The following is a 15,576-nucleotide window of genomic DNA, read 5'->3' on the forward strand; positions in this document are numbered from 1 at the left end:
ATTAAAAATTTCTAGTTGGTAAATGGGTTCCACAGCATACTTGTCGACATCATCCGGTGCAGTTCTAGTTCGATGCTCCTTTTTTTCATAGACAATGGAATTGGCATTGATTAAACCGGAAACCGTTTTCCTCAGTCAGCCTGATGCAGTTTGCAGAAGCTCCACATAAAAAAACATTAAAAACTATTGTCCATGCTCAAAACTGACCAAATTGAAGCCAAATTATTGCATAAGCATTGAACACTATTGTCCCCTTGTTCATAAATCATAGGATGATGTGCAAAAGGAAACAGAATAACAATAAATCAGCAGATTACATATTCAATTCCAATTGAAATTCTTCGCAGCCTAAATCTGCTTAACAATTTGTCCTTTATTATAATACATGATCACTCACCGATACATCATTAACCCCAAATTGTAAATAACGGCATGTTGAAGCGGGGATATCTAATGACTTCGATAATCAACTCATAGAAAAAAAAAGAAGAAAGAAAGAAGGAAAAATTACAAAAAGAAACTAGAGTTTGACTCTTGCAACAAATTAAAAACTCAGTTTATTTTTTTTAAGGGTCAAACCATAGTATTTTTTTTTTTTTTTTGCAATTTCCCCAAGAAAATCACTTTGACTTATTCTACTAGATAGGGAAGGTCAGTCCCTTCTCTAGTGGAAGAAAGTAGATGATCACGCAGGGTGAATGAATCAAAGAAAGGGAATACTCTGCTTGAGAGATTGAATTCTGCAAGTTCGAGTGTCCGTGCATTGGAGAAAGACAGAGAGAAGACTAATTCCTTAATATCTTATTCTGCTCATTCTTTATATAGATCTTAGTTAGCCTTTTAGGGATTCTTTAGGATATGCCTGATAAGAATAAGAAGAAGACAATGCCATTAACTGGTTTCATCCTCAATTTTGGTTGCCTCATCCATTACCATGGTTTCATTCATGATTTTCAACCCATATATGCAATGTTTATTTATTTATTTATTTTCCCAAATTGACAGCGCAACTGCTAAAAAATTTTATTTCTTTCTAAACAATCCTTTGACAACCCTTAAGATTATAAATATTTTAATATTTTGTGCATCTTATTGACAACCCTTAGAACTACCATTAGTAGGACGAACCAACCACGAGCTATTTATGAGCGATTCGGTTTGTTTGTAGAAAGTTTTTGGCATTAGGTAGAAAGAGGGAAAAAAATAATGGGAAAATTATAAATCAATGGTGCCTTCACAAAATATTTACAATTCATAAAAATGTTTATCATTTTAATTATTACACTTGATAAAATTTATCAATGATTTAATTTTATTTTTGAAAACATGAGCTGAATTGCAATTTCTTGTAAAATTATCAAATATACTAGTACACAATGCGATTGTGTGTATACCCATTTTCCACATGAATCCATGATCATGTTGTCTCATTTCTCCAACAAAGTGGTTACATTACTGATCTCTCATATAGGAGTTCAGGTCCTCTAGAGTTCCTTCTCTAGAGTGATCTCTCTACAGTTCAATCCAATGGCTGAAATTAAGAAAAATCAAAATGACGTCATTTTGATTAAGTCTGAAAAAACAAAAACAATGTAGAACGAAGAGAGAGACGGAGAAGGGACCCCTCCTTTCCCTCTCAATCGACAAAGGGAGTCCTTTGGTGGTGCAAGAGATTGAAGATTCCTTGGTGAACTGAAAATTTTCTATTTCCTGATGTAGTTGCCTTGTGTGTTTTCGTTGTTTTGCTATTATTATACTAACTTGTAGTTTGGGATTTTTTACTAGAAGATTGTTGCTAGCATTGTGTTCTTATTTTTTCAACACTTTCTACTAGTAAATTTTTGCTTTCTTCATAATAAAGATTATTCATATTTCCCATTAGCTTTATACATTGATTAAGATTTAATTTAATCTATGATGAGAGTGAAATCAACATGAATGAAACATTTTTTCCGTTGCTCAATAATTTATATGAGAGATATTGGTTAGTTTTTGATGTATGATAACTTCATAATCCATCATATTATGGGCTAAAGCTTTTTTTGTTTTTGTTGTTCTCTTTTAGCTTCTATGGCATCAGTGTTTTGGTTTGAGCCAAGCTCTATTATGTACAACAGATTTACTTGAGAGCATAAACCAAAAAATGAAACTATGACAAAACTAGATAGCGAAGCCATACATATAAACATATAGAAACCTTGACTAGTTATAAATATTTGATGACAATGCCACAAGTACAACCACTTTCATGCCTTTTCTAGCTCAACAATTATAGATTCAAAAAAGAAAAGAGGGGGGAGAAGAAAAGTGAAGGAAAGAAAATTCTAGAACATCAAAATAACCTATAGATGTGGCTTTAGTTAAGAATCATTTCTTCTTCCATCCTAATGCCTTTGTCCCCTAACCCCAAGAAATACATTTCTAATCTTGTGTGGTTCTTTGAGAACATCTATCACACTCATTCTTTCACTCGACATTTCAGCAGAACATGAAACTCCAATTTGAAAGACTAGTACTAGGCAAGCCTCTAGTTTAGAAATGTTGGTTGTACTACTTTCAATGCTCCTACTTGGCTCCTCTTCCATTTCCAATATGATTTGAGGATCAACGATCTGCATTACTTGTTCTGGAAGACACATTTTTACATAGCTATGGAGGATTACATTACCTGTAAACATGTTACTAGTTGGTTCTTTTCCTGTGAACATTTCTAGTAGTAACACTCCATAACTGTACATATCACCTTGCGTTGATACCTCCTCACCCATACCATACTCTGCAATATGAAATGGTGAAAAAAATGCCCACAAAATTTTGGTATGATTGTTGAACTAGTAAGTTGTATTTCTTTTGCTGAAAAAAAAAAGAGTCCAACATTTCAAAAGATAAAATTATCTCAAGGGTTAAAATCTATGTTCAAAAATATTAGGGGTAGGACAATGGTTGATTTAATTTGTTGTGGTAGCTAAACAAACAATAAGGCAAAGTCAAGGAAAGTCATCTAAAACATGGCTTAATTTCTATATAATCTCGTAATTGGTTTTTAGCTCACCGCAAGATAATAATATAATGTAACTAAATAATATTTCTTAATCAATTTCAATGTAAGAAGCAATAAACAATTACCTGGGGCAACATAGCCAATTGTTCATCTGATCCCAATTGAACTTGATTGCTGATGCATAGAAATTCCATTGGTTGCTGAAAAAATCTTTGTCAAGCCAAAATCACTAACATGGGCACGCAAATCACCGTCAAGAAGAATGTTACTTGGCTTTAAATCACAATGAATAAAAGCCATTTCACAATGATGATGAAGATAATCCAATGCACATGCCACATCAATGGCAATGTTTAGCCTTTGAACAAAGTTCAAGTTCTTAGGTTCATGTTGCTCTAAAAGACTTGGGTGTAACCAATTTTCTAAGCACCCCTTTTCCATGAATTCGAAGACCAAAGCCTTGAAGTTGTTGCCATTAAAATCAATGCTTGAGCAAGCTGTAATTATCTTGACAAGATTTCGATGGCGAATGTTCTTCAATGCTTCACATTCTGTAACAAAACTCTTGTTCGCTCTACGTTCGTGTAGTTTGAGCAACTTCACAGCAATAATTTGTTCACCGGAGTTGAGAATCCCTTTATAAATAGAACCGTGTCCTCCCTAACCAATTAAGTTGGATGGAGAGAACCCATATGTTGCTTGAAAAAGTTCTCCATAAGAGAGTTGTGGATGTTGGTTTTTCAAGGGTGAGGCTAAACTGACTTGCTGCCTTGACCTTCTGTTCCGGTAAAGAACAGCTAGAATGCACAATGATAATACAACAATAGTGAAAGTAACTACTAGAACTATTACTCTGTGGTTGGAAGGTCGTTTCCTTTCATTTAAGACTTTAATCGAGCATGCAGGCAATTACAATAGTTTAATTCCTCCGCATAGTTTACTATTTCCAACAACTGAGAAGGCACTAATGTTTGTGAAAACTCCTCCATTCGGAACTTCACCATCAAACATATATGTAGGAAAGATTGAGATATTGAAAGAACCGAAATTCCCCGAGAAACCTTGGAATTTGTCCAAACAAGTTGTTCCTAGAAACATCTAGTTCTTGAATACCTTTCAATTGTCTAAAGGCCATCGGAATTGTACCTTCGAAAAGATTACCATCGATGTAGAGGAATTCTAAAACTCCACAATTGCCGAGAGTGGCAGGGATTTCTCCAAATAGTTTGTTTTTTGATACATATAGTCCACCTAGATTTTTCAAGTTACCCACTTCTTGTGGTAGTTGTAACGCCCTCAAAATAATAACATTAAAACCCATCAACATAGACATGCATTGGTATAAAAGAAAAATATTCTTCTATTCATCAGAGTAGTTCCTTACAAAAGTATTACATGTTAACAACAAAAGCAAGTGCCCTACGGGCTTACAGCTTTCCAAGCTAACACTTGGTTACAAAAAGAAGAATACTAACTCAATACGTATGAAGCCCTTGGCTTAAATTTGCATGTAATACACCAGAAGGAAATAAACAAAACAATCCGCCTGCCTCTAGCCTCCCAAGCTATGTCCTTGGAGGTGGCATGCTACCTGTACCTGAAAATGATGTCCCATAAAGGGTGAGCCACAGCCCAGTAGAAATACACTAAACCAGCCATGAACAATGACTAAAAGATTAGCAGTTGATAGATGGTCAACACAGGTACATCTGCATATATCACATTCCGATTTCATGACATTAAGTCCATGTTACATTTTATTTCTCATTTCTTTTTCAACCTTGAGTTTGAAAACAAGGCTCAAAACTTAGCCAAATAACTTGATGAGAATAAGACTCGTCTCAAAATATTTTCGAAATTCATGGTGGATACACATTGTGATGCTGTATCAATAACACATAAGTCGCTTCCATACTATACGAGTGTAGACACCCCATTTTTGACCGTCCTCAAGACTTGGACGTCACCGTTTGAACACTCGGTGATTATCCATGTTTGTGTTCGTTTGGAGTTCCCGGTGGTCTCGACTACGCGTGCCTTGCCTCAGGATCTCCGAACTCGACCGTTTAGTGTCTGGTTTTGCACCAAACACTTGTGTTTTGCCTTGGAAGGGAAGGGTAGGGCTTGTGGACCATCCCCACCCATCACCGGCAGTGGCTAGAGGCCACCGGCTGGTTTTTGCTGCCACCGGCAATGTATATTGCCGGCCGGCACTATTTTTTTGCCGGTCAGCACTTTTTAGTGCTGGCCGGCACTCTCTTTGGCCAAGATGGCATTTTTGGCCGGCCGATTACTGTGCATCTGCTTTAGCAGATATTTTAAGACAGCTGTCTTACTTTTGCTCCCCTCCATACACGTGTATGGAGGGATCTCCCTCTTATGAAGCTTGTCTTGTAAGCTTTACAAGACAAGAAGTGCCATATAGAGAGAGAGAGCTCTTGGCTTGGGAGGAGAGACATTTTTTGAGATATTTTGAGAGCTTAGACAACCATTGTTAGGGTTTGAGATCTAGGGTTAGGGTTTGTTACACCTTATCTCTCTCTTTTTCCCTCTTGTGTGTGTTTTAGTGTGTTTAGTCCATACTATTGCACACAAACACATAGTGTTTCACCTTCCTTTGGCTCTTGAGGTTCTAAGGGACTGGTTTTGAAGTTTTGGTGTTGGATTCAAGCTAAGGAAGGCCATTGGAGCACCATTGTTGAAGAGGACTACAAGGGTAAGAAACTTACACCTTTATTCCCCATTTTTGCATTGATTTTCCACCTGTCTTAGAGCTGTTTTTGTGCTTATTGTATAACCTAAAAAAGTTCTATTTTTAGGCCCTCTTTATTGTTTATTAAGAGTGTTTTGTTGTTTGAGGGTGGTTGACCCCCCTTAGGCCTTGAAAGGCCTCATTTTGAGCCATTTTGTGCTAGCTCCGGGATTTTGGTGTTGGGGTCTCTTCACTACTGAAATCTTGAGGGATTTCAGTGGTGAAGGTGATGCCTTGAAGTCCCAAGAAGGGGAGGGCCACCCCCTCACCTTGTTGTCCTTGAAAAGGGCATGTTTTGGCCTCTTGAGAGAGCCTATACTTGAGTGTGTGTTGAGCATGTTTAGGCTGTTTTTCATGCTTATATATCCATAATATAACATGATTTTAAGTTGGTTTTGGTACTCCATGCATGCTTAGCATAGTTGCCTTGTAATGCCTTGTTTATGCCTTAACATGTCTTAGGTTGTTAGCCTTTGTTGGAGCATGTTTTAGGCTTGGTCTTGTGAAGATTTAGTGCATGTTTTGCCATGTTCTAGGTCTGTCCTAGGTTGTTTGGGTCGAATTTGGCATGCATCATATAGCCCCTTTGTATTTGGGCTTGTTGGCCTTGAGTATGTGCATGTGTAGCATGACATCTTTGCATCGATTTGGTGATTTGGGGTCCCCCCACATGTTATTTCAGTCCCATTTCCATGCTTGTTTGATTGCCTTGCATGCCTCTTTAATGCTTTGGAAGCTTGTGTAGCAATGCTCCATGTTTTGACCATTATGCATGCCTTTGTTTTTTGAGTCATTTGGATGTCATCTAAGTGGTCCTTAGGCCTTGTATTAATGTCCCAAAACTCTGTTTTTGGTCAATGAGTTCATGCCATGTTTGGTCTTACTAATTGTAGTTCAATGCCCCATTGGTTTGCTTTGAACACTTGGACTATTTGTTGCATGTTTGGCTTGATTTTGTTGCTTGGTTTGGAACCATCCTAACATGCATTTTTAGAGCTCATGTTGCATGCTAATTAGTCCATGTTCCCCCTTTTCAAATGTTTTTGAGGGTTGTTCAACTTGTGCCCAAGTGTTGGCCTTTCAACATGTGTATGTGTGCATGTGTATTTGGCCCCTCATTTTAACATTATGGCTACTGTTTTAGGCCTATTTAGAGTTGCCTAATTCATGTTTAAGTCCATCTTCGCACCCATTTGCATCGCCATATGTATGCTTGTATGCTTGCATAGGTTAGTTGCCATGCCATGTTGCATCCTTAGCTTGTATGCTTAGGTTGCATTGCATTTTGCATGCATTCCTTGCCCCTTGATTTGGTGATAGGGATTAGGACTTTGGTTTGATTTGGTTTGCATTTCATTTGAAATCAAAGTTGCATACTCGGTTCTTTGGGCCATCATGCATGGAAATGCGTGATTGGTGGTCCGAGAATCGAGGCACATGCCCCTTTGAGTCATTATCATGATAAGGGACATGAGTGGTGCATACATGCCTTGAATTGTGCTGCCATGCTTTGCCTTGCCCTCTGTTGCTGTCATTTGCAGATTCTGCAGGAACACTCTGCCGACCGGCAGTGTATAGTGCCGACCGGCAATAATTTCTCTGCCGACAGCTTCATTTTGTGCCGATGGCCACACACCAGTGCCGGTGGAAATTCCACTTAGCCGGTGGCACTCCCCAGTGTCCAGGGATGCAGCCCTGAGGTTTTGACAGCCTCTAGAGGAGTGAAGGAAGGAAAACAGAGGCAGCCTACGCATGGCGGCGCGTTTCCCGAGGCGGTTTATCTGTTTTCTTAGCTTAATTTAATTTGTTAATTAAATTAATTAATTTGTAATATTAATTAGCTTGCGTAGTTAATTAATTTGTAATATTTATTTGGTCCCTCCGAGTGAGGGCAAATCTGTAATAAGCGTGCGTGAGTGGTGTGTATGTCTTCCAATCCCCACTTCTTTCTTCCCTTTTACTTACCTGCTTTGTTGGTTAGTATTAGGGCACGTTTAATTTAGCATACCTTATGCTATGCATGCGTGCATCCATGCATTTGTATTGCATGCATTAGGCTCGGTACATCACGCTAACTGCATTTGTATTTCAATCCAAAAATTGAATATGTGATAATTGATCGCATTTCATATGCCATGTTTAGGGTTAGCCGAGCCTACCTAGATTGCATTTTTGCATGTGATACATTAGCCATTTTTAACATGAACTAGGGCATGCATGTTTGCTAACTAGTTTACTGTTTTGGCACAGAGTACGATGTAAGTATTTATGCTTTAGCATCCCGCATGTATGTGAGTGTTGCCATGACAGTATGCCTGCCATGCGGCTAAGAGCTTATGTGTTAAACTGTTTTGAATGCCTATGGGTGGAGGTTGGATTGTTTGAGTTGGAAAAACTCGTTGAAATCCGTATTTTAGCCTACTTGCGAGTAGCAAATTCCAAAACGCTTTTCAAAACAAACGGATATGCAATGCTTATTTCCAAATTAGACAATCTAGTCTATACTTGTTTGCTACGCGCATAACATAGTAATTCTAGGATAACAATTGGAATAAGAACACGTAAAGTTTTCAAAATCGGATATCATGGTTAGTAGAGGCCGGTCTTCGGACCGGGCGAAAGGGGGTGCTCATAGCTGACCTTCCCCGATCGTACCCAAGCTCCCGAGCCGAGACAACTCCAGTGATGACGGACATGTGGCCTTCGGCACCGAGTCAGGGTTTCCTAAATTTCCCCATTTTAAAAATATTTAGGTGGCGACTCTGTATCTGGCAAAGCAGTCCATGTTTGGCACTACTTTTCAAAAATCTGTTTCTCAAAACGATTTGCCAGATTTGGACTCTTTGGTTCAGATTAAGAACCGCGACAAACAAAAATCGTGAGTCCGAACTGTAGCAGCGAGGTCCCCCCTCCGCGGGCTTGTTACAACGAGCGATACACATTTTGGTGTTGCATCAACATAACATAGAAACACTTCTATACTTCACAATTGATAACGATATACATTTTAGTGCTATATCAAATCAAAACAAACACTTCAAATTCGCAGTCTGATACACATTTTAGTGTTGTATCACTGTCACAAGAAAACACTTCTAATTCGCAGCCTAATACACATTGTAGTGTTGTATCACTGTCACAAGATTCGGTTTAGAGGTTCAGCCCCTTTCTTCCAATAAACCGTGGAGTACAGCCCCTTTCTCCTTCCACACAATACAATGTATGTAAACAATTATCATATACAAATTAAATCAATCAATACACATTTGAGTGCTGTATTGTACCAACTACCATATTCAATGGCTTACTCAATTGATTAGTTTTAGTTTGCCTAATCATCATGCATTGTCTACAACAATCAAGGCTATCCTCCACCGATAGCCCAAAGCAGTTATTTCTATATCGAAAATAGATGCACCAAATGGATATATAATCAACATTTCAACGTTCTCAGTTTAATTCTTCTTTTCTACAAATTAATTATACCAATTAATTCATCAATGTAATTAGAGCATTTCCCATAATTAACATCACAACCCTAAGGTTCCATTTTCACTAATAAACCAATATTGATCTCATTTCTCTATGACAAACATGCATATAAGTTTATATAAACAAAACCCCAACTTTTGTAGAATTTACACAAAGGCCCAAACTTTCTCAAAATTACCCAACAACCCCCAACTCATCAAAATACTAAAATTCAAAGGCAAAAGTCATGAGAAGGAGTAAGATATCCTTACCTCGAAGTTTGAGCTCAAATGAGGAAGGAGAAGAAAAAGAAAATGCTCCAAACACTACGATTCTCGGATCAAAACGAAGCCCTTGACGATCAACAAACTTTTTACAAAGGCCGAAGGATAGAGTGACACTCTAACTAGATCAAACCCTAGAGAGAAGGGAGTTTCTAGAGAGAGGAGCTCTCAAAATAGCTTTTTAGAGAGTAAGAGAGAGAGAGAGAGGATGTAAAAAGTGATTTTAAAATGCCCAGCTGCCAACTGATATACAACATTCCCGCTCTAGCGGAGAACATAACGCTTGAGCGTAAAGAACAAAAAACTAGGTACGCTCGAGCGCAAGAAGGCCCGCTCGAGCGCCAAGACACAAGAATAAAGCACATCTGCTCGAGCGCGAAAACCAGTCCGCTCGAGCGTAGATTTTCCCCTCCCAGAACTTACACCAGAAAGTACTACCCGCTCGAGTGCCACCGCTCCAGCGTAAAGAAACCCGCTCGAGCGTAAAAATCACACCTGCAGAAGTTTTGCAGGGACACGAAATACTGGGAGTGTGCACTTCCCGCTCGAGCGCAACAAGGCCCGCTTGAGCGAAACGACCAAAAACCTGGCAACAAGATTTCAGACCAAGGTTCAACCCACCTGTTCGAAACATGCCTAACACATCCTAAAACTCAAACAAATGGCATTAAAGGACGACAACAAGATAGATACAACTACCAACTCCACGGAACCGAGTCCGGAATACAACAGAACAGTAAAGGGACAACTGGGATCGCTATAACCTCCCTCCCTTAAAGAATTTCGTCCCCGAAATTTAATACAAGTTTTTGAAAAACAAGATTTTCTCAATTCCCAACATTATCAAAATGCGAATTTTTTTAACAATTCGACCCATTACCGGTCATCTCATCTCTTTTCAAGAGGCAGTTTGCAACATTTTCCACAACATGCATTATAGTTACACATTCCTTGAAATTCCACGAATTTCAATACTACATTCCATGATTCTATATCATATTCAGTATTCATGATATATTTCCATTTCTACAATACATTCAACATATGCAATGTTACATTAAACTTCCATTTTGAGGCAAGTTTCAAAATACTTCCATTAAATCAAAACATAAACCATGTTTTACAACCTAAGATGCATTCAATACTCTTAAGGTTCAACAATATTACAAAATTACCAAAGCATGGTTACACATAAACAAACAAGTCTGGATATTTCTCGCGGACTCCCAACTCACGTTCCCAAGTGGCCTCCTCCACTCCATGATGTTTCCACAAGACTTTTACCAAGGGAATGGTCTTGCCTTGCAAGACTTGATCCCGCCTATCAAAGACCCGAACCGGTCTCTCTTCATACGAGACATCCTCATCAACCTCTAAGTCGGTCCAATCCAATACATGCGATGGATCTGGCTCATACTTTCGAAGCATACTCACATGAAACACGTCATGCACTCCGGACAACTGCGGCGGCAAAGCTAAACGATAGGCAACCTCGCCAATCCTCTCAAGGATCTCAAAAGGGCCAATAAACCAAGGGGATAACTTCTCACTCTTCCCAAACCTCATCAATCCCCGCCTAGGTGATATCTTCAGAAAGACATGATCACCTACCTCAAATACCAAAGGTCGCCTCCTACGGTCGGCGTAAGATTTCTGACGACTCTGGGCTGTGACAAGCCTCTTACGGATAAGCTCAACTTTCTCCATCGTCTCCCTAACCAACTCCGGACCCAACAAAGGTGCATCACCCACCTCGGCCCAACACACTGGAGACCTACACGGTCAGCCATACAAGGCCTCAAACGGTGCCATACCGATGGTAGACTAAAAACTGTGGTTGTAGGCAAACTCCACCAAGGGCAAGTGCCTCTCCCACGTCCCACTAAAGTCAAGGACACAACCTCGAAGCATATCCTCAAGGATCTGAATCGTACGCTCAGACTGCCCGTCAGTCTGAGGATGATAAGCCGTACTAAAGGTCAACTTAGTGCCCAAGGCACTCTACAAACTCTGCCACAACCTAGCAGTAAAACGAGGATCTCTATCTGAGACGATTGTCACTGGGACCCCGTGCAATCTCACTATGTCCCGAATATACAAGTCGGTGAGATGATCTACCGAATCTCTCACGCGCATAGGAATGAAATGCGCCGACTTAGTTAACCGGTCTACAACCACCCAAATGGAATCACTACCCCGCTGAGTCCTCGGAAGACCTACAACGAAGTCCATAGTGACATGCTCCCACTTCCACTCGGCAATAGGCAAGGGTTGCAACAAACCCGCTGGCCTCTGATACTCGGCCTTCACTTGCTGGCAAGTAAGGCACTTCGATATGAAAACAGCCACATCTCTCTTCATACCCCGCCACCAAAACTGGCGACCCAAATCCCGATACATCTTAGTGCCTCCCGGATGCACCGCAAGGCGTGAATGATGGAACTCTCGGAGTACTTCCTCTCGGCAAGACTTCGGCACAAACAAATGGTCTCGGTATCTCACACTCTGGTCGGGATACACCGTCACACCCTTCTCAACTTTCCCACTAAAGATCTTCTCTCGGAAGGACTCTACCTCAAGGTCACCTCTCTGTGCCTCTAATACTCAGGTCACAAGTGTAGGCTGTGCAACAACAGAAAACAAGGCCGTAGCCTCAACAGATTCGCCCAGTAGCAAATCGAACTCGCTAAGTGCACCCAACATCTCCCATTCCCGGATGGCTATACAAGCTACATCACTAATGGATTTCCTACTAAGGGCATCGACCACAACATTGGCCTTCCCCGAGTGATAGTGCAACTCAAAATCATAGTCCTCAATGAACTGCATCCATCTCCTCTGCCTCAAATTCAAGTCTCTCTGTGTAAACAGCTACTTCAAACTCTAGTGGTCCGAGAACACCTCGAACCTCTCACCATAAAGGTAGTGCCTCCAAATCTTCAAGGCAAAGATCACTGCTGCTAACTCTAGGTCGTGTGTAGGGTAATTCTTCTCGTGTATTTTCAGCTGACGTGAGCCATAAGCTACCACTTTCCCCTGTTGCATCAACACAAAACCCAAACCCTCTCGTGAGGCATCACAATAGACTGCATAACCCAACCCTCTCTCCGGAATAATCAAAACCAGAGCGGTGGTCAATCTAACCTTCAACTCTTGGAACGACTTTTCACAAGTCTCACTCCATACAAATTTGACTCCCTTCTGAGTCAACCTAGTCAACGGCGAAGCTAACCTGGAGAAATCCTTCACAAACCGGCGGTAATACCCAGCTAATCTCAGAAAACTACGGATCTCAAACACACTCTTAGGCTGTGCCCAATCTTGCACTGCCTCTACCTTGGATGTATTAATAGACACCCCTTCCCCGGATACCAAATGGCCTAAGAATTTGACCTCTCCTAGCCAGAACTCACACTTCCCAAACTTGGCATACAGCCTATGGGCTCTAAGCAACTCAAGCACCACTCTCAAGTGTTCCTCGTGCTCCTCCTCAGAAGGCGAATAGATAAGAATGTCGTCCACGAAAACGACTACAAACCAATCCAAGAATTCCCGGAAGATCCGGTTCATCAAGTCCATAAAGACTGCCGGTGCATTGGTAAGCCCGAATGGCATCACCAGAAACTCATAATGGCCATACCGTGTACGGAATGCTGTCTTCGGAATATCCTCCTCCCTGACTCTCAACTGGTGGTAATCCGAACTCAAGTCTATCTTAGAGAAACAACGAGAACCCTTCAACTGGTCAAACAAATCATCTATACGGGGCATAGGGTACTTATTCTTGACCATAGCCCGATTCAACTTCCAGTAGTCTATACACAGTCTCAAGGCACCATCTTTCTTTTTTAGCAAAGAAGGTCGGTGCTCCCCATGGCGAAACACTAGGGCGAACAAAACCCTTATCTAGCAACTCCTAGAGCTGAATATTCAATTCACTCAACTCGGCTGGGGCAAAACGATAAGGTGCCATAGAAATCAGCGCTGTGCCGAGCAGTAAATCAATTGAGAACTCTATCTCTCTAAATCAATTGAGAACTCTATCTCTCGGTGAGGTGGCAAACTAACGAGATCCTCGGGAAAAACATCCGAATACTCACAAACCACCCTCGGCAATACAATCTGGGTCTCATCACACTCATCACTGAAAAAGCTAGCAAGTAGACCACTAAGCTCACTCCATCCTCGCGGATCATACAACGGTGGCAATACACTACCAACCCGATCCCCCAAGAAATGGAAACACTCCCCGCTCAAGGTACAAACTGTGACCCTCTGGCGATAGCAATCAATAACAGCCCGGTATGACGATAGCCAGTCCATACCCAAAATAACATTAAAACCCTTCATGGGCATGACAATAAAAATAAAAGGAAGCCTATGGTCGGTGACCTCTATATCACAACCTCTAACACCTTGTTTCAAGATCAACTCACCACCAACAGGCGATACTACACATATAGGAGATGCTAATTGTGCCAACTCCAATTTCAAAACAGATGCAAATGCAGCAGATACAAAAGAATGAGATGCACCCGTATCAATCAATACACTAGCAACCGAGTTGCAAAACAAAAAGGTACCTCTCACTACTGATGGAGCCGGTACTAGGTCCTGTGCGGTAACAGCATACACGCGCCCTGTAGGCCCCTGATCCAACTGCTCACCCCTCGGAGCAAACGACTGCTGCACAGACTGGGACGATGAAGCCCCCTAATTGGCCCTCGAGGCCTACACAGACTGAGCTGGCTGAAAACCCTGCGTCTGCCTAGAACCAGACGTGCCCGAAATGGCACTCAACTGTGGGCAAAACCTCTTCAGCTGCCCAGGCTGACCACACTGATAACAAGACAAGGGCTGACCCCTGCCCTGACTCTGGCTCTATGGTCTAGCTGAAGATGAAGCAGCTCTCTGACCTCCTCCCCTCTGCGGGCAAATTGAAGCCTTGTGGCCCAACTGACCACACTTGTAACAGGTGAACTCCCCCTGATTACCTCTCCCCGAGCCTGCACTCGGCACTGGAAAGGTCGATCTAGCAACACCCCCCTGAGACTGCTGAGGGTTAGCACTCCTCTATCTCCTGCCATCACCCTGACCATCTTGGCTCCTCTTGGAGCCTCTCTGTCCCTCCTCTTCCTGCATCATGATCTCCATATGGGCTGCAGCATCAACCAAGCGCCCATAATCTCGGATCATCGAACCTCCAACCCTCATCTTGAGGCCGCGCCTCAACCTCTACTCGAACTCAATACAGCGGCGTTCCTCAGACGCCACAAGTTCAGGTGCAAACCTGGACAAGCTAGTGAAAGCAGCCTCATACTCGGCTACTGAAGAACTTAACTGCAAAAGCTGATAGAACTGGTCCCTCAGCTTCTCCCTGACTACTGGAGACAAATACTTCTCTTGAAAAGCCTCCACGAAAGCCTCCCATGTGCCAGCAATACGGCCCCTCATGTATTTCCACCACTGACCCGCACCCCCTTTAAGCTGGAAGGATGCTAAGGTCACTTTCAACGCTCCGTCCTCGATGCCAAGCATCTCGAACGTCTTACCCATTTGTTCTAACCACTCATCAGCCTTTAGTGGCTCCTTCGGATCCCCAATAAACTCGTCCGGGTTAGACAGGAAGAACTCCATTTTCAAGAAGGAAGTCCCTGCCTCAACAACCTGGGCCTGAACTGGAGCCTGAACCGGATTCTCAGCTCGGAAAACACCCACAGACTCCCTCAAAGCATCGGCTATCCCTCGGGCTAAAGCGCCCATAGCCTCCTGACCTGCTGGCTCGGCCACATTGGCCTGGCCAACCCCCTCCTACTGTGCCGGAATATCATCCGGTAAAGGCATCTCCTGCCTACCATGTCTGCCACGTCTACCACGCCCGCGTCCTAACATCCTAATAAAGGTAACGAAGAACATTAGCACATTCATAAATGTGCCAAAACTAAACACTCACGTCCTAATACATGGACAATTGTAATTCACTCCACGTAAGCACATAAACACATAATCACTTACGAATTTCATTTCTGGATAATGATAGTCCCGAGGCGTTACTAGAGTTCCGGTTA

At 41.8% G+C, this 15,576-nt stretch overlaps 1 protein-coding gene across 1 annotated transcript; it reads right to left on the minus strand.

The window, feature by feature from the left end:
* Nucleotides 1-2,384: 2,384 nt before the first annotated feature.
* Nucleotides 2,385-14,962, minus strand: LOC114313469 (putative LRR receptor-like serine/threonine-protein kinase At3g47570). The gene is made up of 5 exons (XM_082895507.1): nucleotides 14,829-14,962; nucleotides 4,063-4,296; nucleotides 3,777-3,798; nucleotides 3,169-3,661; nucleotides 2,385-2,776 (listed from the first exon to the last, which is right to left on the minus strand). The coding sequence occupies exons 1-5, from the start codon at nucleotides 14,960-14,962 to the stop codon at nucleotides 2,385-2,387; spliced, it is 1,275 nt and encodes a 424-aa protein (XP_082751633.1).
* Between the last annotated feature and the right edge of the window lie 614 nt (nucleotides 14,963-15,576).

This window comes from Camellia sinensis, chromosome 11 (assembly GCF_055761805.1).
Source record: "Camellia sinensis isolate YWXY chromosome 11, ASM5576180v1, whole genome shotgun sequence".
NCBI lineage: Eukaryota > Viridiplantae > Streptophyta > Magnoliopsida > Ericales > Theaceae > Camellia > Camellia sinensis.